Source organism: Oncorhynchus kisutch, linkage group LG13, assembly GCF_002021735.2.
Source record: "Oncorhynchus kisutch isolate 150728-3 linkage group LG13, Okis_V2, whole genome shotgun sequence".
Lineage (NCBI taxonomy): Eukaryota > Metazoa > Chordata > Actinopteri > Salmoniformes > Salmonidae > Oncorhynchus > Oncorhynchus kisutch.
The window spans coordinates 41,709,639-41,731,453 of record NC_034186.2 but is presented as its reverse complement, the minus strand read 5'-3'; the positions used below and the strand labels follow the sequence as shown (position 1 = coordinate 41,731,453).

The 21,815-nt window shown below is 43.4% G+C and overlaps 2 protein-coding genes across 5 annotated transcripts in view; both read right to left on the bottom strand.

Moving 5' to 3' along the window:
- Nucleotides 1-407: 407 nt before the first annotated feature.
- Nucleotides 408-15,048, bottom strand: misp (mitotic spindle positioning). 4 transcript variants are annotated; one of them, XM_031786267.1, is made up of 7 exons: nucleotides 14,861-14,983; nucleotides 14,342-14,554; nucleotides 12,967-13,130; nucleotides 5,654-8,090; nucleotides 1,543-1,733; nucleotides 1,271-1,309; nucleotides 408-1,165 (listed from the first exon to the last, which is right to left on the bottom strand). In XM_031786267.1, the coding sequence occupies exons 3-7, from the start codon at nucleotides 13,066-13,068 to the stop codon at nucleotides 1,076-1,078; spliced, it is 2,859 nt and encodes a 952-aa protein (XP_031642127.1). In that variant the 5' UTR covers nucleotides 13,069-13,130; nucleotides 14,342-14,554; nucleotides 14,861-14,983; the 3' UTR covers nucleotides 408-1,075. The 4 variants fall into 4 exon arrangements, with proteins under 4 accessions (XP_031642127.1, XP_031642126.1, XP_020354237.1 ...); XM_031786266.1 differs by having other exon boundaries at nucleotides 1,543-1,799; nucleotides 14,861-14,981; XM_020498648.2 differs by lacking the exon at nucleotides 12,967-13,130 and having other exon boundaries at nucleotides 1,543-1,799; nucleotides 14,861-15,048.
- Nucleotides 15,049-15,595: 547 nt separating this feature from the next.
- Nucleotides 15,596-21,815, bottom strand: part of LOC109902361 (paralemmin-1) — a 65,575-nt gene continuing 59,355 nt past the window's right edge. The window contains exon 7 of the mRNA XM_020498650.2: nucleotides 15,596-21,021. Within this exon, the coding sequence (XP_020354239.1) occupies nucleotides 20,417-21,021 (605 nt within the window). The 3' untranslated portion in view covers nucleotides 15,596-20,416. The remainder of the gene's footprint in view (nucleotides 21,022-21,815) is intronic.

Here is a 21,815-nt window from a genome sequence, read left to right as displayed (position 1 = left end):
CTTTTTTAATTTACGGATAGTTAGGGCACGCTCCAACACTCAGACATAATTTACAAACGAAGCATGTGTTTGGTGAGTCTGCCAGATCAGAGGCAGTAGGGAGGACCAGGGATGTTCTCTTGCTAAGTGTATGAATTAGACCATTTGGCTGTCCTGCTAAGAAAAATGTAACAAGTACTTTTGTGTTTCAAGGAAAATGTATGTAGTAAAAAGTAAATTTTCAGGAAAATAGTAAAAGTTGCCAAAAATATAAAATAGTAAAAGTACAATTACCCCAAAAAACAACTTTAGTAGTACTTAAATATTTTTATAAACACATTACCTAAGAACCTGGCGGGTTCAAGTCTTGCACACATTTCTGCTCTCACAGCACATACAAGTCAATTAAGAACACAAACATACTGGTATCCGCTGTAGCTAACTCTTTATTAGATATTATTTCATATTAAATTAGACAAAAAAGTCAACATTTCCTGAAGACTACTGCAAGTGCTTCATTGGACTGGATATTGGTTTGGAAATGTTTACTTGATTAAATACATAATGGATATCTGATGGTTTCTTGCTTGTTTTTGCTTTGCAAAGCACAACTGACAAGACAAAAATAGCTCCCTCACTCATTTTCTATGCAGCCTTTTGAGGGCGGATGGGCCTAATCAAAGCTACCTAGCAGTGACTGCCAGACTTAAAAATAACTCATACACCTTTTCATCCCAAAACAAGGCAATGCATTCTAAGCAGGCGCAAATTCCACTTCCATTCCATTTTCTGCCTCAGCTAAAAACCTGTCTCATCTATTACATATATTTTTCAGTTCACCTTTCGCTTCTAAATCGTGAAAGGGTACCTGCCCTAGTCAGGGCAATGCTCAGGTGGCAGATGATGGACGGGGGGGGGGGGGGGGGGGGGGGGTGTTTATCACAAAGTTGACCAATCATTAGTTCAGCCAGGTAGTGTGTAGACGGAGTATATTCTTATGTGCTGAGATGGGACAACTTCCCTAAAATGCCTGTTGTTCCATCTCCTCTTCTCCTTTCCATGCTCGCTCACCCTCCAGTGGTGAAGGCTGGTGGACTCATTGGCTGTCCTCTTTGGTGTAGTCGCCAGCCTCCCAGCGCAGTGCCCGCTTGTTTTTGTGCCTGGTGACGCGGGTCGCCTCCAACACCTGCAATGGAAGAAATAGCATCAATATCATATTGGACCTGTGATAAAAGGCCTTCGGAGACAAATGAATCAATGGATATCAGCAGAGAGAAGAGCAACCACTTACTTCATTGTTCACATCGTCAGTAGGCTGAATTCCTGCATACTAGAGGTAACAGAAAAGTCTAATTCAACAACTAGCACACTGTCATTGTAGGATACAAAACCTATGAATTGAGAAGTCTCACAAGATGTACATGGTTTCGCCAACACTATCAGTACTCTTTTGTAGGCATATTGCATTGCTGTATTTCTTTCCAAACTATACCTAAATGTCTTATGTCTATAATGGATTTTCAATGTATGTAGACAGCATCAATAACTACAGTCTTTCCTCACAGCATTCTCTTCCAGCTTCAGTTTGATTCTCCTCTCCTCAAAGTCCTCTAGCAGTGTTTCAGTCAGGCCTTTTTGCGTGGGGATCCCAGGGGAGCCACCCATCTCTACCCACGGGCTAGCAGGCAACAGGGGGGCAACCCTGCTCACCACAGGGGAGCTGGGCCTTGGGGAGCCCCATGGCTGGGCAGTGACTATGGAAAAGGAGGGAAGACGGGCAGTGGGACGAATGGAGGTGGAAAAGCGAGATGCGCTGTCCACTTTATCGGGGGGAGGGGGAGAGAAATAGAGCAACATTGAGTTAACACATACATGCTTGTAATTGTGTCAAGAGTACATTCGAAATGTAAGTTGAAAGCAACATGAAAACTACAGTGCCTTCAGAAAGTACACCCCTTGACTTTTTCTACGTTGTGATACAGCCTGAATTTAAGGTGGATTAAATTGAGATTGTTTTACTGGCCTACACACACACACAACCCCGTAATGTCAAAGTGGAATTGTTATTTTTAATACGGTGCAAATTAATCTCACACTACCAGTCAAAAGTTTGTACACACCTACTCATTCAAGGGTTTTTCTTTATTTTTACTATTTTCTACATTGAAGAATAGTTAAGACATAACTATTAAATAACACATATGGAATCATGTAAAAAAAAAAAGTATATTCTAAATATATTTGAGATTCTTCAAAGTAGCCACCCTTTGCCTTGATGACAGCTTTGCACACTCTTGGCATTCTCTCAACCAGCTTCATGAGGTAGTCACCTGGAATGCATTTCAATTAGCAGGTGTGCCATGTTAAGTTACATTTCTGGAATTTTTTTTCATCTTAATGCATTTGAGCCAATCGTTTGTGTTTTGACAAGGTAGGGGTGGTATACAAGAAGAAACCCCCTATTTGGTAAAAGACCAAGTCCATATTATGGCAAGAACACCTCAAATAAGCAAAGAGAAAAGACAGTCCATCATTACTTTAAGACACGGAATGCATGATGTCAAAGAGGCGCCTGTTGACTAGAGTGTCAGACTTTCATAAAACCCTTTTGATCAGAATGTACAGAATGTATTATTTTGGGAAGAATAGTTTCTAATCTGTTGGCTTTGCAAATTATTTTTAAACTTATTTTTTGACCAGGAGAACGATTAAGGCTTTGTTCATATGCGGAAGGTTATTAGAGCAATACACATGCGCAACCATATTTAACCCATAAGAGTAAGCCCTGTCTAAGCCGGCGGAGGGGTTCTACTAAGCTATATGCACCTATTGGTAGATGGTGAAATCCCTGCTTTTTTTAAACCAAGAGGCTAATGGGGACTTTAAAAACAGACTAATGGCTATGATAGGAGAAAACAGAGGATGAATCAAGGAAGCCTGTACAAATATTCCAAAACATGCATCCTGTTTGCAACAAGTCAGAAAGTAATGAACTTTTATATTCTAAATACAAAAAGTGTTAATATTTGGGGCAAATCCAATACATTACTGAGCACCACTCTCCATGTTTTCATGCATAGTGGTGGCTGCATCATGTTATGGGTATGCTTGTAATTGTTAAGGACTAAGGATTTTTTCAGGATAAAAAAAAGAAACTGAATGGAACTAAGCACAGGCAAAATCCAAAAGGAAAACCTGGTTCAGTCTACATTCCACTAGACACTGGGAGATGAATTCACCTTTCAGCTGGAAAACACCATAAAACACAAGGCCAGATCTACACTGGAGTTGCTTACCAAGAAGACAGTAAATTTTCCTGAGTGGCCGAGTTACAGTTTTGACTTAAATCTACTTGAAAATCTATGGCAAGTCCTGAAAATGGTTTGTCTAGCAACCAATTTGACAGAGCCTGAAAATAATAAACTGGGCCAAGGTTGCACAATCCAGGTGTGGAAGCTCTTACATTTAATCTACTTGGAATTCAGGCTGTAACAACAAAATGTGGAATAAGTCAACAGGTATGAACACTTTCTGAAGGAACTGTACATGAAGATAGCCGAATTGTAGTCATACCATTGTACACACTTGACTATGAAAATGGACATGGGTAGACATCTTGCCGTAACACTAGTTTTAAAAAGGCCCAGTGCAGTCAAAACTATGTTTTTCCTGTGTTTTGTATGATATTGTACATACAAAACACATGAAACTACACTACATGACCAAAAGTATGTGGACCCCTGCTCGTCGAACATCTCATTCCAAAATCACGGGCAATAATATGTAGTTGGTCTCTACTCTTCTGGGAAGGCTTTCCACTACAATTTGGAACATTGCTGCGGGGGCTTTCTTCCAGTCAGCCACAAGAGCATTAGCGAGGTCGGGCACTGATGTTGGGTGATTAGGCCTGGCTCGCAGTCACCGTTCCAATTCATCCCAAAGGTGTTTGATGGGGTTACGGTCAGGGTTCTGTGCAGGCCAGTCAAGTTCTTCCACAACGATCTTGACAAAAACAATTCTGTACGGACCTTGGTTTGCGCAAGGGGTCACTGTCATTCTGAAACAGTAAAGGGCCTTCCCCAAACAGTTGTAAGCACAGAATCGTCTAGAATAAGGGTGGGCAGTTCCAGTCCTCGAGGGCCTGATTGGTATCAGTTTTGCCCCATCTTCAGTTTAGAATGCAATTTGATTAATCCGCTGTTTTTGCTAGGGATGGAGAAGTGTGACACCAATCAGGCCCTCAGGGACTGGAGTTGCCTCCAGTGGTCTAGAATGTCATTGTATGCTGTAGCGTTAAGATTTACCGTCACTGGAACTAAAGGGCCTAGCCCGAACCATGAAAAACAGCCCCAGACCATTATTCCTCCTCCACCAATCTTTACAGTTGGCACTATGCATTCAGGCAGGTAGTGTTCTCCTCTTATCCGTCATACCCAGATTAGTCTGTCGGACTGCCAGGTGGTGAAGCGTGATTCATCACTTCAGAGAACACATTCCACTGCTCCAATGGCAGCGAGCTTTACACCACTCCAGCCGACGCTTGGTATTGTGCATGGTGATCTTAGACTTGCGTGCAGCTAATTGGCCATGTAAACCCATTTCATGAAGCTCTCGACGAACAGTTCTTGTGCTGACGTTGCTTCCAGAGGCAGTTTGGAACTCAGTCGTGAGTGTTGCTTGCAGTCCTAGCTAAATTTTAGCTTGAGAAAGTTTTTGCTAAAATGCTATTTTTGACCAATTTTATGGAAAGCTATTACAGTAAGGTACTGTTTGATATTGAGATAAAAACAGCTGCATTGGCCCTTTAATGTGACTGGAGGTAGAATAATCTTAAGGTCCAGTGCAGCCGTTTAAAAAAAAATCTCAATATCAAATCCTTTCTGGGTAATAAATTAGTACCTTACTGTGATTATTTTCAATTAAAATTGTCAAAAAGAAACAGAAATGGCTTCTTAGCTAAGAACAATCTCAGACAATTTTGCTAGGACTGTCTGAGTGGGGAGGGGAAAGCTGAAACTAGCTCTTACTGGCAGAGCGGTTTGGAGCTCTTTCTTATTGGTCTATTAACTAATTTTCCACCTAGTGATGTCACCAGGCAGGTCAAAACTTCATCCCACTAAAACAGGCAAGAATTTCAGGTGGTCTTTTCAAACATCTCTTACACTAAAAGGGCATTATAATTTTTACAATATTATTCTAACCTCAATGTGGAAATATGTATAGAACACAGGTCAAGCATGTTTTTAACCGCACTGGGCCTTGAACCACAATTTCAGTCCGTCAGGAAAAGCAGAAATGAAAGAATAAATTATTAAACTTTCACTGTTCTGTTTATCTGACTTATTTGAGCCTTTTTGATGCAAAGTAATAGCCTGTGTGTCAATGATTAATCATGGCTGGTAACACAGCATTGGTTCCTCTGCTCATATATGACCAAAGTACAGGATCGAATTAAGTTTGTCATGTCTTCCAGTCTAAGAAAGCCAGCAGTATACAAGACAAACAAATTCCACTAAAAGCTAGAATTGTGAGGACATTTGGTGCATGTAGACATCTGCTTACTAAATCAAGCCAAAAACAAGTATAAGATATTGCCACCACGAATAATTCCTCTGTTAGGTAGTCTTGTAATTGTATAGATTTGTGTATGGATAAATGAATTGAACCATCCTACCTAGCATTGATACTGGAGTGATAGATGAGTAGGACCATCTGGCCAATCTCGTCTGCTCTACTGGAAGTGAAGGGCTCTCAGAGAAGACAGACTCTTCCTGTGCCACAATGACTCTTCGCAGGCTTTGCGATTGACATGCGTCTTTAGCGTCTCGTTCTATACAGTCCAAGCTTCCTTCCATAGAGGCAGACAAGCCACTGGATTCCCGCAGTTCCCGGAGCTCTTGCTCACGTTTCAGATCCTGCTCAATCTCCTTCTGGATAATATCTGGAGCGTTTGGTCTTCGATGTCGCAGGCCGCCAGAATCCAGGTGCGCCCTCCAGGTTGGAACAGGCTTATCACTCGGTTCAGACACCTGCACTGCAAACGCAGTGGGTGTAGGTGAGGAGGATGACAAAGAGGAGGCTTCTTTAGCCGAGGAGCCTCTGGCTGGAACTGGCTTCTTTCTTTCCACTAACCACGATGGGTAATTTACTATTTCACTAGTACTGGTCTTCACCACCACTGTGACTTGAGCGCTTTCTGCCTTACTGGTCTCATTCCCTTTCAACATGACGCTCTCCTCTGGGAAGCTGCTTGGCAGTACTCTATTGAGGTCTTGGGACTCTGAACTCCAGCCTTCGCTGGTGGTATTGACGCTTGGAGTGGCGCTCATGCTGCCGATGTACAACTCGGTCTCTTCGGTGTGCCGGTGAGGGCAGCAAGGGGAAGGGTAGCCTTCCGTATCTGAGCTGCTACTCCTCACAATGACCCTGGGTGATGACCAAGTCCTTTTCATCGTCTCGACCTCGGCTCCAGATTGGTCTCGAAGCTCAAAGATCTTTCTCCGATCCTCCATTTCCTGAGGCGTTCCCTGGTCATACAGACCTGGGACTCTCCCCTGGTGCAGCAAGTCTTCTTCCCTCTGGCTGTCCTTTTTGATCTCACGCTGGATGAAGAAGCTCACCCGGTTCTTCTTATTTGCCTTGACAGGCATCATTGGCGGTGTAGGCTGGGAGAGCAGAGACTTGACCTCCACCATCTCTTGGACGTCGGTGTGCTTGATGCCCCGCAATCGCCGAAGACTCTCTTCTCTCTCCTGAGCGATACGAATCTCCCTCTCTATGGGCGTCTCTCTGTAACCACTTGCCGGTTGGGTGCCCTTGCTTTCTGGCTGAGGGTTGTCATTGGACATGCTTCCGTCACTTGTGTAGCCAACACTGGTGTCACCCGATAGATCCTCAAGTCCAGAGTCAAGGTCATCAAACAGGCTACTCTGCCTCTTGGTTACCCTCTCCTCTGTGCGGTACACCTTTCTGCCAGCAACATTTTCCCCTTTGTCCTGACGTTTCACTGGGGTCAGACTTTGGTTAAACCATTTCGCAGAGTGGTAGTCTTTTTTCTCACTCCTTGGTGACAGCAAGCTGTCTTCTGACTGCCACAGTCTTTGTGGTTTTAGAGAGCGGGGACTCTGCAGGAATGGGTTGAGCCTCGACTGTTCCATCTTTAGGAACTGCTCCCGTGCTGCACTGAAGTTGATCTGTTCGTTGTCGATGGTGCATGGCTCAGCTGCTGGTGTGGACTCAGATTTAGTGCTGCTTGGCCCGTAGCACAAGCTGAACCCTTCGAGCAACTTGCTGGGTGATTTGCTGAGATCCAGGGTTTCAAGTGCACTCCACTGCTCCCTGAATGTGGCAATCTTTTTGGGGGCTTGACTGTGGATGATCTCCTGCCTAAGCTGCTTCTCCTCCTCCTCCGCCTTGAATTGGGCACCGTTGGTGTTCACCTGGTAGCGGGAGTCCTCGTCATCCTCGAACAGACTCCCTGGCTTCTTCCCACCGGTGTATGTCTGCAGTTTGAAACTGCTTTCCTCTTTCAGTGTCGCCAACTTGGCTTGTCTCTCTGGGGACACCATCCAGGCTTCGTTCATCTCCGCCTCGGGGCTCACCGGATCATCCACAAAGGAGTAGAAGCCACGTTGGGAGCCCGTGCTCCCTGCACTGCTAGGGCTACTGGGTTGCCAGTCTTCACTGGTGTTGCCGCAATCTTCCTCTGACACCGCCACCTGCCTGGCCTGCACCACCACATCCCGGGACACCTTCTGCTGGGTGGATACGATAACTGTGGACTGGGTGCGGGTCACGGAGATGCTGTCAAAACTGAAAGCTGAAGAGTTGCCATTTTGGTTGTAGATCCAGCTCTGGTCCAGACTAAAGGGCTCATCGGTGGTGGGGCTGAGCATGGTGCGAAGGTCTACTGCCAGCTCCAGTTTGGGTGACATGGGCTGAAGCACCCATTTTCTGGGTGTGCTTTCCATGGTTCCTTGGAATGTGGTGTCTTCCTGTGTAGATGGTGAGATTTCTGCAGCAGGAAGCTGGTGAGATTGGCCTACTATCTGGTCTCCCTCCTCCTGGGTCAACACATCCTGGTAATCGTCAGGTGCAGCAACTGAGAGCCTCTGCAACCAATTTAAAAAAAAAGTCAAATAGGCCAACACTTAAGCAACATAATAATTAAGAAAGATGAAATGGTCAAGTGGCAACTGGATCATTATAACCAATCAAACAAGCCCTCCACTGTCCAAATAATTCTAACAATTTATCATAATTATTCAATATTTTATTGAAAACACTTTGAGTAGCTACATCTTATCAATGAACCTACCAGGTACAACCCCAAATCAGTAAACACGGGCACCTTCATAGATGTCATCCTAACTAATTCGCCCTCCAAATACACCTCTGCTCTTTTCAATCAAGATCTCAGCGATCACTGTCTGCATCCGTAATGGGTCTGCGACCAAACGACTACCCCTCATCACTGTCAAACACTCCCTGAAACACTTCTGCGAGCAGGCCTTTCTAATCGACCTGGCCGGGGTATCCTGGAATGACATTGACCTCATCCCGTCAGTAGATGATGCCTGGCTATTCTTTAAAAGTGCCTTCCTCACCATCTTAAATAAGCATGCCCCTCAAAAAATGCAGAACTAGGAATAGATATAGTCCTTGGTTCACTCCAGACCGGTCTGCCCTCGACCAGCACAAAAACATCCTGTGGCATTCTGCATTAGCATCGAATAGCCCCTGTGATATGCACATTTTCAGGGAAGTTAGGAACAAATATACACAGGCAGTTTGAAAAAGCTTGCCTTAGCTTTTCTAACAGAAATTTGCATCCTGTAGTACTAACTCACTGGTTACCATAGCAGCACCCACTCGTAGCACGCGCTCCAGCAGGTATATCTCACTAGTCACCCCCAAAGCCAATTCCTCCTTTGGTCGTCTTTCCTTCCAGTTCTCTGCTGCCCATGACTGGAACGAATTGCAAAAATGTCTGAAGCTGGAGACTCACATCTCCCTCACTAGCTTTAAGCACCAGCTGTCAGAGCAGCTTACAGATCACTGCACCTGTACATAGCCCATCTGTACACAGCCCATCCATCTACCTACCTCATCCCCATACTGTTATTTATTAATTTATTTTGCTCCTTTGCACCCCAGTATCTCTACCTGCACATTCATCTTCTGCCGATCTACCATTCCAGTGTTTAATTGCCTATTTATTTCCTTAACTTACCTCATTTGCACTCACTGTATATAGACTGTTTTATTTTGTTCTACTGCATTATTGACTGTATGTTTTGTTTATTCCATGTGTAACTCTGTTGTCGTATGTGTCGAATTGCTACTAGCCTACCTGGTTAAATAAAGGTGATTGCAACTAGCCTACCTGGTTAAATAAAGGTGTTCTCAACTAGCCTACCTGGTTAAATAAAGGTGTTCTCAACTAGCCTACCTGGTTAAATAAAGGTGAAATAAAACATTTAAAAAAAATATTTGCATACAGTGACAATGGCTGTTATTCCCACTTCACAGATATTACAGAACACGGCTTGTGCCACCAAGATGAAATGAGTTGCATAACCCTTCAGGGGTTTTATGGTTTACAGGAATCTGTTTAACAGGGGAAATAAAATAAAAAGTTGTGCAAGACAGGATGCTGAGATTTTCTTTGGAATGCCAATATACAAGTTGCCAATAATATTTACAGCTTAAAATGTAATGCATGAGAACGAGAGACCATGTTTGCAGTGAACCTAGCTGATCAGGAAAGACACGGGAACTCAAACTGGGAAAATGTAGAGGAAACCAATGTGTGAGATGGTCTAAAAAAAAAGATGTTTGCGCTGGTCTAGAAGGCAACTAAGGAATGTTAAGCTGGTATGCAAGGGAATGACACACAAGGTTCAATCATCTCAGTCAGACCTCTATTTATTGCAAACCTTGAAGTTTCTGTATGGAGGATTACCAGATCCATTGCTGTGATACTGTATAAAGGTCTGTATGAAGAGCCATAAACACTGTCTGTTCCCGTCTTAGCCAAGACATTACGATTCATAATATTGTACATGGATTGCTATTTTATTATTATTTTTTTAAATGTAAAAATCGGCACAACTCATACAGTCAAGCTTTTATATACTGAGCAAAAATATAAATGGAACGTGAAACAATTCACGATTTTACTGAGGGACAGTTCATATGAGGATATCAGTCAATTGAAGAATATTCATTAGGCCCTAATCAATGATTTCACATGAGAATACAAGTCTCACAATGGACCTCAGGATTTCGTCACGGTATTTCTGTGCATTCAAATTGCCATCAGTAAAATGGTGTTCGTTGTCCGTAGCTTATTACCGAGTTACAGTTAATATAAGGAAATCAGTCAATTGAAATAAATTCATTAGGCCCTAATCTATGGATTTCGTGACTGGGAATACAGATAGATGCATCTGTTGGTCACAGATTTAAAAAAAAAGGTAGCAGTGTGGATTAGAAAACCAGTCAGTATCTGGTGACCACAATTTGCCTCATGCGGTGTGACACATCTCCTTCACATAGAGCTGATCAGGCTGTTGATTGTGGAATGTTGTCCCACTGCTCTTCAATGGCTGTGCGGGAACTGGAACACGCTGTCGTACACGTGTTGGACATAATGCCAAATTCTCTAAAACAACGTAAGGAGGCAGCTTATGGTAGAGAAAGTAACATTAAATTATCTGGCAACAGCTCTAGTGGACATTCCTGCAGTCAGTATGCCAATTGCACGCTCCTTTAAAATATTTCTACGTTGTGACAAAACTGCACATTTTAGAGTGGCCTTTTATTGTCCCCAGCATAAGGTGCACCTGTGTAATGATCGTGCCAATTGATCGGCTTCTTGATATGCCAAACTTCTCAGGGAGATGGATTATCTTGGCAAAGGGGAAATGCTCACTAACAGGGATGTAAACACATTTGTGCACCAAATTTGAGAGAAATACACTGTGTGTATGGACCATTTATTTCAGTGTATGGACCATTTATTTCAGCTCATGAAACATGGTACCAAAACTTTACATTGTTGCGTTTATATTTTTGTTCAGTGTAGTTATTATCAACCATTATCAATTTATTCAAGCAATGGATTAATCTTAAACCTGCAGACATGTACCTAGAGCAGGGCTCTCCAACCCTGCTGCTGGAGACCTACCATCCTGTAGTTTTAGGGCATCGGTTTCTAATAATTAGCTGGTTGACAAAATGATTCAGCTTGGTTACAACTGGGGTTGGAGAAGCCTGACCTGGAGTGAGACCTAGAGTGTGCAGCTACAATTCCTTTTCAAAGTGCCTAGTTGTCAGAAGATGTATAAAGAACCATAATGAGGGAGAGAGAGGAATGTGTTCACTCCTTTCTCACACAACTCATCTGGAGGTGGGAGTACTGACACTCGAGCAGGATATTAGATACTCTTGGCCAATGAAAACAGATAAGTTCCTCTTCACTCGACTGATGTAGAACTAACTACACTGGAGGCTGGGTGCAATGGCGGGTTGACTTGTCAATCAATTTTTATATGCCACACAAAGGATTAAAAGGAAAATATTTAATGGCAACTAGCAGTATCACTTAGAATCTCTATAGCACTTTTGGCATAACAGCATATACTCTAGCATAACATGCTCACTGCTATTCGAGCATGTTGGCTATTGAGTAAAACCTAGAGCCTCTGGAAGCTTCCACTCCATTCAACATTGTAATTTCAATTGAAAAAACAATCTTGCATTTCACAATTGTCATTGTAACCCTGCTGACACAGAATTATTAAACTAATCATGACAGATACACAACACTAGACAAATGGACCGGAGTTTACCCAGTCCTAACCTTCCCGGAGATGCCAAGACGTTTGGCTGACCTCAGAATAAGCGCTTCAGCAAATGTACATACATTTTGGATTAAAAAGTAACGCACTATCCCAAGAGTTCTAAGGCAGCCTGCAGTGTGTGTATGCGCGCATGTGACCACTTGTGTGACAGTGGACTGTGTACCCCTGATAAGCTCTTTTCAGCGCCACTTTCTGGAATCGGCTCCTCTGCCCTTTGCTCATTGGCTGAGAGAGAAGAGGAGTGATCGGTGGGGGACAGGAGATACACAAGTGTCCTTGCCTCCACTAATTTATTACCTCACACTGGTGTGTGTGTGTGTGTGTGTGTGTACACACCACACTAGTTTCTGTCAGTAAAGTGCCTATTGTGGCATGGATCAACTAAGGCCAAGTTGCATGTAGCACACAAGATACAACAAATTACGCAATAAAGATTTTGCCACAGATAAGTCGTCCCCATCAAAATCTTCAGACTTATTCAAGGCTAATATATATATATACACATACACACTCATCGACTGTCTGAAATAAATGCCCAAATACATGTTGTCATACCCTACAGCTTATGTCTGTCGACCATACAGATTTCCAACTAGTTTTCATGTCTTGGAAGGACAACCATGCCAACTGCTCATTAAAGCTCTACTAATCAACAAAAAAAGAGAAGAGAGAGAGAGAACATTTAGCAAATTAACAATGTGATGGTGTTCCCATGGGTATAGGTTGTGTAGTTACAGAGACCAGGGTATACAAGGTCCTCCTCAAATAGGGTAGGCTGTAGCATTTGGAGAAACATGGAGAACAGCCATTACTTGATACACACAAAAGAAGTGTATAGGGAAATAGACTTACATTAGGCTTACTTCCCTCAGTCAATGCACAAGGGTTTAATTTGACATCAACTTTTGAAAATAAGTAGAGGTCATTATTCAGTAATGTAGACAGTGTGACAAGATGGAAAATCCAACCAGTGTCTTCTAAGCTAATGCACCTGATCACCAAACTACCACTTAACTGAAGTGCTTACAATTCATAGATAATGTAAGTATCGATAATGCCATTGAAATGCATTTGGATCAAAAGTACAGTTAATTTGGGAAAATCAAGTAATGAACCCTACCTTAATTAGTATACCGCAAACAAGACAAGTTTGTTGTCTTGTGTCTCCCGCTCTCGGTCTTTTGAGCACCCTCGAGCACAGGCAAAGTTCAGTCAATATCATGTCAGTTATTGAAGCCACACCCTCTTACCGAACAGCGAGAAGTGCACAAGACTGACAAACCGCTATAACAAAAGGTAGGGAGAGAAGAGAAACCCATTCACGTCACCAAGGCAAATCAAACAAGACGACCCAGATGAAAAATGACCTGTGGTCCAAACTGAAGTCCGTAATTAGTTGATTATTTGTCAGAGAGTCAGAGAACCCTGGCCTAAGGGAATGAGTTGGCCAATTTCCTGGTGATCATTTTGTGTCTCAGTACAGAAGCTTCCTTCATGACATGACTTGACAAACTTATGGAAACATATCCATTCCCTTTACCTACCATTGGTCTCATAAGGAAACAAAAACACAAAAGAACACAAAAGTACTGAGACATCAAAAGTACTGAGACATCAAAAGTACTGAGACATCCTCAGTATGTTGCCTGTGGACTGTTAAAGAATAATCTTCCTTTGGGTTTGAAGTTCACCTGAGAGGATGTCACTGCTACAGCTAGTCCAGTGGAAGAGCTTGAGTCATCATTGGCCAAAATGTTCATTACTTAGAAATGCAGAAAAAATACATTTTTTTACATCAAATAATGATTATGGCTCTAGATGCCAGGAAAAAGTTGTTTCAGGTGTCTTTCACCCCCCAGCCATGCTCACATACTTTGCGTCCCCTCAGACTTTTAGGGTGCATTTCACCCCTGATAGAGGGCATTCCATATAAAAGGGCATTCGCTCTGAGAAATGGGAAGGTTCACACTGAACATAGCTTTGCTGCGCTCTAGTGGCTACCTTGTACATTTACACCAGAGTATTTCAATCAACTTTGTCACTCTGAATAAAAATTTGAAGGGGTCATGACAAACATAATATGGATCTCAGTTTAGCTTACTAATGCAAAGGAATGTTTGTGATTGTGATCTACTTCACACCACTATGGTCTTACATCTAGGAATCAAATGCATGACAGATGAAACAGACATTAAAAATGGGTACTATTGAGATGTATTTGTCCAAAATGACATTTAAAATCAATGAACGCCATAGTTAAAAACATTTCCCAATATCATGGAAACCATGGGAAGAATCTAGGCTGCAACAGCTGTGGTACAAACATTAACAATGCAGATCCAACTGTGTGGGATGTTGATTGTTGGTAAATGGGGTGGGGGGGTGGGGGTTGGAGAATGTCAAAGCAAAACAAATTGTTAGCCTGCAATCAGGATCCCTTTAACATTGTTGTAACTACCCCTGTCATTGTGTGTTTGCGGTAAGGGTTGTCTTACCTTGGTCTCATGCTCCATGCTGTTACACAGCACCTGCCAAGGAGGAGTGTACTTGAACATCCTGCAGTGTGAGTGTATGTCTATCTGTGTAAGAGAGCACTTGTGTGTGTTACAGCGTGTTGGTGAACGTGTTCAGGTAGCTCTCTGTGTGACAGGATTCAAGGCTAGGTGCAGGGGGGCAATCAAGATCAACTCAGGCCAGGTGTGCTCATTCTGAGACGAGAGAGGGAGGGAGGTAGAACACTCAACAATGGGAAAGACAGTACATTGAATTTGAATTCAAAGTTTTGGGGTAAGACAGAACATGATAAAACAAAACATTGATTAAACTAACATTTTGGTGAACCTTCCAGTTGCTTTTTTGGTTGATTAATCCTTACGTTTTTTTTCATCTGGCAATTAAAAATGACTGTACACATTTCATAAATGTCCATATTTGAGTACACAAGGAATACGATTTTTTTGGTCAGTAGCTTAATCAAAGACCCCCACCCCCCCTCGCCCCATTCCTTAACTCACCTCTCGGTTCTAGACTTGCCCTCCTAGACGTCTGGGTTCTCCAGCAGGTGTTCTGTCGTCTGGATCTGCACCCCCCTCGTATCCCCTACTGTGTTAAGCCTAACAGCTGGGTCTCCGCTGGTGTTTTGGTCTGTGGTTTGGCCCTGACTGGACCCCTCCCTGTTACCCCCCACGCCTCCCCCAACGGTATCTGTCACCCCCCCCCCCCCCAGACAAGGGAGTGAGAGGGTAAGGGGGGGGTTCCAGAACACAAAGCGTTGGGTGGCGTGACTGCTCCCATGTCTGTTGCTGAGGACAGGGGAATTGCAATGGAATGCTGCTGACCATCACAAAGTGCCCGGACAAAAGAGGAGCCATCTGTGCACACGCGCGCACACACAGTCCCGCATCTACCAACAGTGACTGTGTAGCCAGGTGACTGTGTCGATGACAATGGCCGTGACAATGGTGCAGCAGGTCTTAGATTAGCAGTGTAAAAACATTGCATTGTGGTGCATAAGTGGGCAGGACCTTCGTTCATTGGAAAGGACTGTGAGGATTTCACAATGCAGGCCTTCGTGATCGATGCAAGCCTCAAGGGGGATTTCAACTTAGTCTAAGAACCAAGGCTAAAGACACACACACACACACACACTCACATGCACCCGCACACACTTTCACAAATTTGTACTGACTGAGGTGAAAACTATTTTCAAGTTGGAGGGAGGGAACACAAAAACAAAACAGAGACCGGGAGACCTTTGAAGCACATCACATTTTTATTTGTCTTTTCAAACACTTTCCTCTACAGCACTTTCCAATTTGTAAGAAAGCAGACCTTCACAACTAACAAAGCAATACGAAAGCAGCAGTTTGTGGACACTCACTCTATCTACCTGGGCCCTCCACTGACTGACTGCCATGAGCGCAGAGTCACTGGGGAAGGGACAGGGATCTATGAGTCTACACTAGAGGATGAGAGAGCGACAGACATTTTGTTTTGCACAAAGACATTTATATGTAGATATTTATATATGCATTTACAAAAAATATGCCTGGCCGGGGGCCAGACTACAAGGCATTGGGGGTGTGTAGAGAGAGAGAAAGCCAGAACTGGAATGTAAATATTGATAAGAACCAACAGGGGGTGCTGCTGCAGAGTCATCAATCAATCAAATGTATTTATAAAGCCCTTTTTACATCAGCCGATGTCACAAAGTGCTATACAGAAACCCAGCCTGAAACCCCAAACAGCAAGCAATGCACCACGGTGCAGGCAGTGCAGAGTGGGAGGAGCTGGGGTTGCCAGGGGCGACAAGCCTCACTGCCGCTGCACCAAGCTCACCAAGAGGGAGGGGCCAAAGAAGGAAGGGTATTGGGTATTCAACAGGAGCTCGAGGTAAAAGTTACCCTTCACCACAGATCTAGGATCAGATTACCCTATACCCCTATCCTAACCTTAGACATTAGGGATAGAAAAATATTTGACCCTGCATTTGACTCCCGCTACTGCTCAGTGAGGGCACTTCGAGTGGAGGTGTCCATGCGTTACCCCTGATAAGAATGGCATTGGCATTCATTACCCTTCATAAGAACGACATTGACATTTGTTTACCTTGAAGCTCAAAGTTGATGAAGCAAAATGTGCTGCACCAATAGAGCAAATACGATTAACATTGTCATCTTGTTTCCGAGAGTGGCAAGTAATTCTTTCCTCTATCGTCATATTAGGAAGGTATCATGCATGCCTTCTTCAACTTAAGTGTCACCATATTTCACTGTGAAGAAGATGGACAAATTTGATTTCGTTAAAGTCACCAATGTTCTCTCTGACTCTAATAGTACGGGCGAATAGTTAGACCAGGAGCGTCATTCGTTTCAGTTCGATCAACCTAAGTGCATTTGTACGGTTCATGTTTTTCCATTTTGAGATGAATGTTGCAAATGTTTTCTTCAAAGAAAAAAACATTTAAAACAGCACAGTTTCTGCTTCTTGTTGAGGTGTCTAGCAAAATGACTCTTGCTACTGTTTCCTATTGCAAATAGAAATATCTGTGATTTTCTTAAAACACAAGTTGCAGAAAATAATATCTAATCTTCTGCAGTCACATATGACAGTATCAATGATTTAGCACCACAGAAACACACCACCCACATTTAGCCATCCCAGCATGTCATGTGCAGCCAAGTTGGCAGTGCCAACATATGAAATCCTTTACCCCACCTTTAATATTGATATGGACCAACCTAACCTATGCCAACCAACAGCCACTGAGCCACATGTACTGTATATGTAGTGAGCTGTTAGCTAGACAGTATTTCAGAAATAAAAAGGCATAATCATATAATACAAAGGAAGGGATGGGCCATTGTTCAATGCTTGGCCCTTTAGATAATTGTTTTGTGTAATATACTGATGACCTTAAAGCCTCTTATCCAGTCCTATATGCTATACCTAGATGGTGATTCGTTAGCATGGCAGTTCTTGCATAGGTTTGGATCCAGCAGTGTGGGAATGTGACTTGACGAGGACTGGTCTTCAGTGATGCCTGAACAGATCGAAGGCAGTGTTTTTGTCGGGACACCTTCTAGACCAACACCCCATGCTGACAGTCCTATAGAGTAATGCACATGTCTGTGCCCTCGTCGTGACCAGCGCCCACTCACAGAGACAAAGAGCTGTCTAGAGAGTCAGGCCATGTCACGGTGTACACTGACCGTACACTGACTGTACATTGACTGTACATTGACTGTACACCGAGTCTGCTTTTTCTGCTCCTTCCTCCTTGCTGGATGCTGAGCGGCATATTGGAGAAGGTGTCGGCATATCAATGATTGCCCTGCCCATTTGAACGCGCAGGAGGAGGTGGGATTGAAGGGGATTGGCAAAATACATTTGTTTCATGATATATTTTACACAATGAAATGAATAGATGTTCCATTTGGGTTTTTTCTACAATGTACTGGATTTACCAGCATTATTCTGACAAGGCTTATCAGACCTTGTTATCAGATGTTTATTTGATTTTATCTATGTCCATCCTGTTCTTGATTTGAACCCTCACAAATACATTTGTGTATTTAACCTTTCTTTTAACTAGGCAAGTCAGTTAAGAACAAAATTCTCATTTACAATGAAGGCCTATCCCGGGGACGCTGGGCCAATTGTGCGCCGTCCTATTGGACTCTCAATCACAGCCGGATGTGATACAGCCCGGATTCGAACCAGGGACTGTAGAGATGCCCTCTTGCACAGAGATGCAGTGCCTTGGACCGCTGCCCCACTCGGGAGCCCAATGACATACACCGTTAAAATAACCTATAGAGCTCTATAAATATCAATGGATAGGTACAAATGCACATGGAACAATATTAAACGAGGGTTAGGCAAACATCACCCAAGGTCGGTCAACCTCTTACTGGAGAGAGCTCACACCTTTGACTCACTTCAAGATAACGCAGACGATCCACTATTTAGCCATCTTTGAAAACAAAATGTTTTATTCCGCATGCAAATACTACATGGACCACGTTTACATGGTCCACGTGTCAGTGCGTCGGTTGAAAAGATCTGGCTCCTAGCTTGACCAATTCAACTCAACTGACTCAACTCACCACTGGAAAAATACACTGGACAATAATAACATGACCCTCAGCTCAGCTGGAAATTTGGCTCCAAGAAGTCAGCTCGCTGGTGCAAAAATAAGTAAGAAGTAAGATATTCTATAACTACAGGCACCCATAATGCAGCAAAAACGCACACAAAAGTAAAATACAGCTGTTCAATTTGAGCTACACCGCAAAAAAAAATATCTGTGAGGAAAATAAAAATATTATTGCAACATTGATTTTGGAGCGAAATTTGCCACTCCCTGTGGAAAAGGATTCTGTCAACTTCTAGGACTGTAAAAATGTTGAAATTCCATGCTTTTTACCTCAGATCTAGCATGTTGATAGATAGATACACTGAATGAAAAGTAGGCCTACTTCAACTTTTGTTTGGTTTTGTTTCCCTTAAATGACAAAACTAGGGCCTAACAGTAGAGTTCAAACAGGAAAACAGGAAACCAAATACTCTTAAAGTGAAGCTCCTCCCACACCAACTCTGAGGGCGACATACAATATGACCCCCAACCCCCTCCAAATGGCACTCCTCCTAAAAGTCTGAATGGAGCAACTTCTTACAGTATTTGCAACAGTTTAGTATATGCGCTGCTGTGCCAAGGTTGAAAACAACAGACTATGCTCTATGCACCAATTCCACAGTAGTTGATATCCAACTGAAAATCTTTGGGATGTTGGAAGGGCCTGTCCAGGCCGACCATCATATCAAAACACAGTTGTTGGTAGGTCATCACATCAGGAGCCAGAGCTTGGATTATGTCATTGAGTTAAAGGAAAAATAGTTAATACTGTTATCACAAAGGCATTATTTATTTTAAAGGGGTAGTTGTATTCTTGGTAATGTAGTTAAGTGGAGGTGAACCACACAAACGTCAAGGCTTACACAGGGACATTCATTTCATCAGTCTCAAGCTTCGGTATGAAAGACCTTCACACATTCAATTCATTACTAGTGTTGTCGAACTAGTGTAGTTGATTTGGGCGCAGGAAAATGACCAAAAAGAATAAGCGAGTATTGTTTTTTCTTCCAGAAAGAAAAGAGGTGATGGGGATTGTGGGTAGTGTAGTGTAGGATGATATAAGGACCAATGAGGCCATTGTAATCCAACACACACACATTCAAACACACATCCATACATGCTCATACACCCACGCACACAGTACAACGATGTCATCAATATCACGTCTCATTGCATGTCACTTCCAAATAGCAGTGTGGTTGGTGTCAGTCTCAGAAATTCCAAAGTCCCTTTTCTTTTCTTTTTCTTTCTGGAAAACAAAATCCAAGAGAATTCTCTAACAGCTTTATCAGTCATAAATATTTCCCCATGTTTTTATCTAAAATGCACTAGCAGAGGACAGAAAGCACAATGTATAACATGCTTCTGTCAGGCCTTTTTCAAAAACAAAAAAAAGTCTAATAAATATATCTTTAAAATAAAGAATTTATATATTTAGATATATAGAGACATATATCTGTCCTTCATACAGAAAGTTAAGATTACAAAACTCATGACGGTGTATTAGAGATGTCATTAAAAAAAAAAGCTTGTTGGACAATGCTGGGTGTGTGAACGAACCAGTTCCTCTGTCTTTCTCTCCCTCTATCTTTCCTTTTCTATCTCCTCTCTCCCTCAGAAACCTCAAAGTGTGAAAACGCAGGGATGGCTCGCCTTTGGCACCATCCGTTTTAATCACAACCCAAAATCATACAAAAGTTAAAAGAATGAAAGGAGAAAAATGAAATATATAAAACAAGAGATGAAAATGAAGTTGGGAAACAACAGCCGGCTATCAAAAGATACAGAACATTTATGCCTTTTTTTGTCGGGAGGGGGGCTAACGGGAAAGGGGTGATTTATTTTTTATTTTTTCACGCTATGGTTGTTGTTGGTTTGTCATTTCTCCTTGAAAAGTCAAGTCCCGGGGGGAATGCGGCCACACAACAGTGGCTCACATGATGGTGCAGCACTTGCAGGGCTGCTTTTCCTTATTGTTGAGCTCAGTGGCGCCCCCCTCTGGCTCGCCCCCCTTCTCCCCCACGGGGGCCTTCTCCTGGGGGGTCTTAACTGGGTCGGCGGCACTGCCGTTGGGCGGGGGCGACTGCTCTTCCTTGGTGCCTCCCTCGGTGACGGTCACAGTGGCGGAGTTGGGCCCCACCGTCACATTCTTGCCCTCGCCGTCCTCGATGACCACCAGCTGGGCCTTGACGGTGCCCTCCAGGCCCAGCACCTTGTTGGTTTCCGCCTCATCCTCCACGCTTTGGTAGCCCATGAACACCATGGTGACGGGGTTCTCGGCACTGGCCTCTACCTCGCCTCCACCTGGCTGGGGACTGGCGCCGCCCGCCTTGGCCTCCATGCCAGTGATCTCCTTCTGTGGTGTCGTCTGCTGCTCCGCGGCTAACTCAGCATCGGTGGGGACGACGGGGGCAGTGGAGGTGGCACCAGCGGTGGTGGCGTCGCTCATCATGGACTCGTCGGCTTTGTGGATGAGCTCGTCCACCTCATTGGCGCTGAGCTGGTGGACCCCGTTCTCCCCGTTCACCTCGTGTACCACTACGAGAGAGACAGAGACAGAGAGAGAGCGAGAGAGACAGATGTGTCATTGACAGAAGATAACCAGAGCCTTCCTCATGAGAGCATGGAGAACTAGGCCCTGTTCAAATTCTTTACAAAATGCATCCTTCCTTGAAGCAATCATGAATGATCTGATACAATCAAAGCAATGTCATGGACCTATGGCTTCCACCTGGCTCCTATACAATTGTTTAAGATCCTTCGAGAAACAGGGAGAGGGAGGCTATTTAACGCGATGCCTTTTTCCCCACAAACCTCCACTCATAGAACAATGACGTGCTCTGTAGCTGACCAGTGATGACAGTCACAGTCAAGTCGCAGGGAAGGAAGCAGGTGAGCGAGGAAAGCAGACAAGGAGAGGAGTGGAGAGCAGCTGAAAGAGAGCAGGGGGGGAAACAAAGCGAATGCCACAGCTGCTGCATCAGGAGCCCAGTGCTTGTTGTCTGTGTCAGGGAGCAAAACAGGTGCTACAGGGACACCAAAAGTGCAATTTCAAATGAGTTCTGAATGTACTGACTGTGTTTTGCGCCAATACATAATAGCCCAAGTTCACGTTCACAAATTGAACTATTGAAGTAGAATTATTGGTTTAAAACCAGGTCTATAAATAGGGTTGGATGTATTGGTTACCCTGCAACACTGTGTCATGCTATGCTTAATTATTCATTTTACTTTAGGAGAAGTGGTAATATCAAGGTAATAATATCTAGCGTCAATAAGTGGATTCAAGGCAATCATTATATGAGCTTATATATGCCAGTGAAAATGCATTG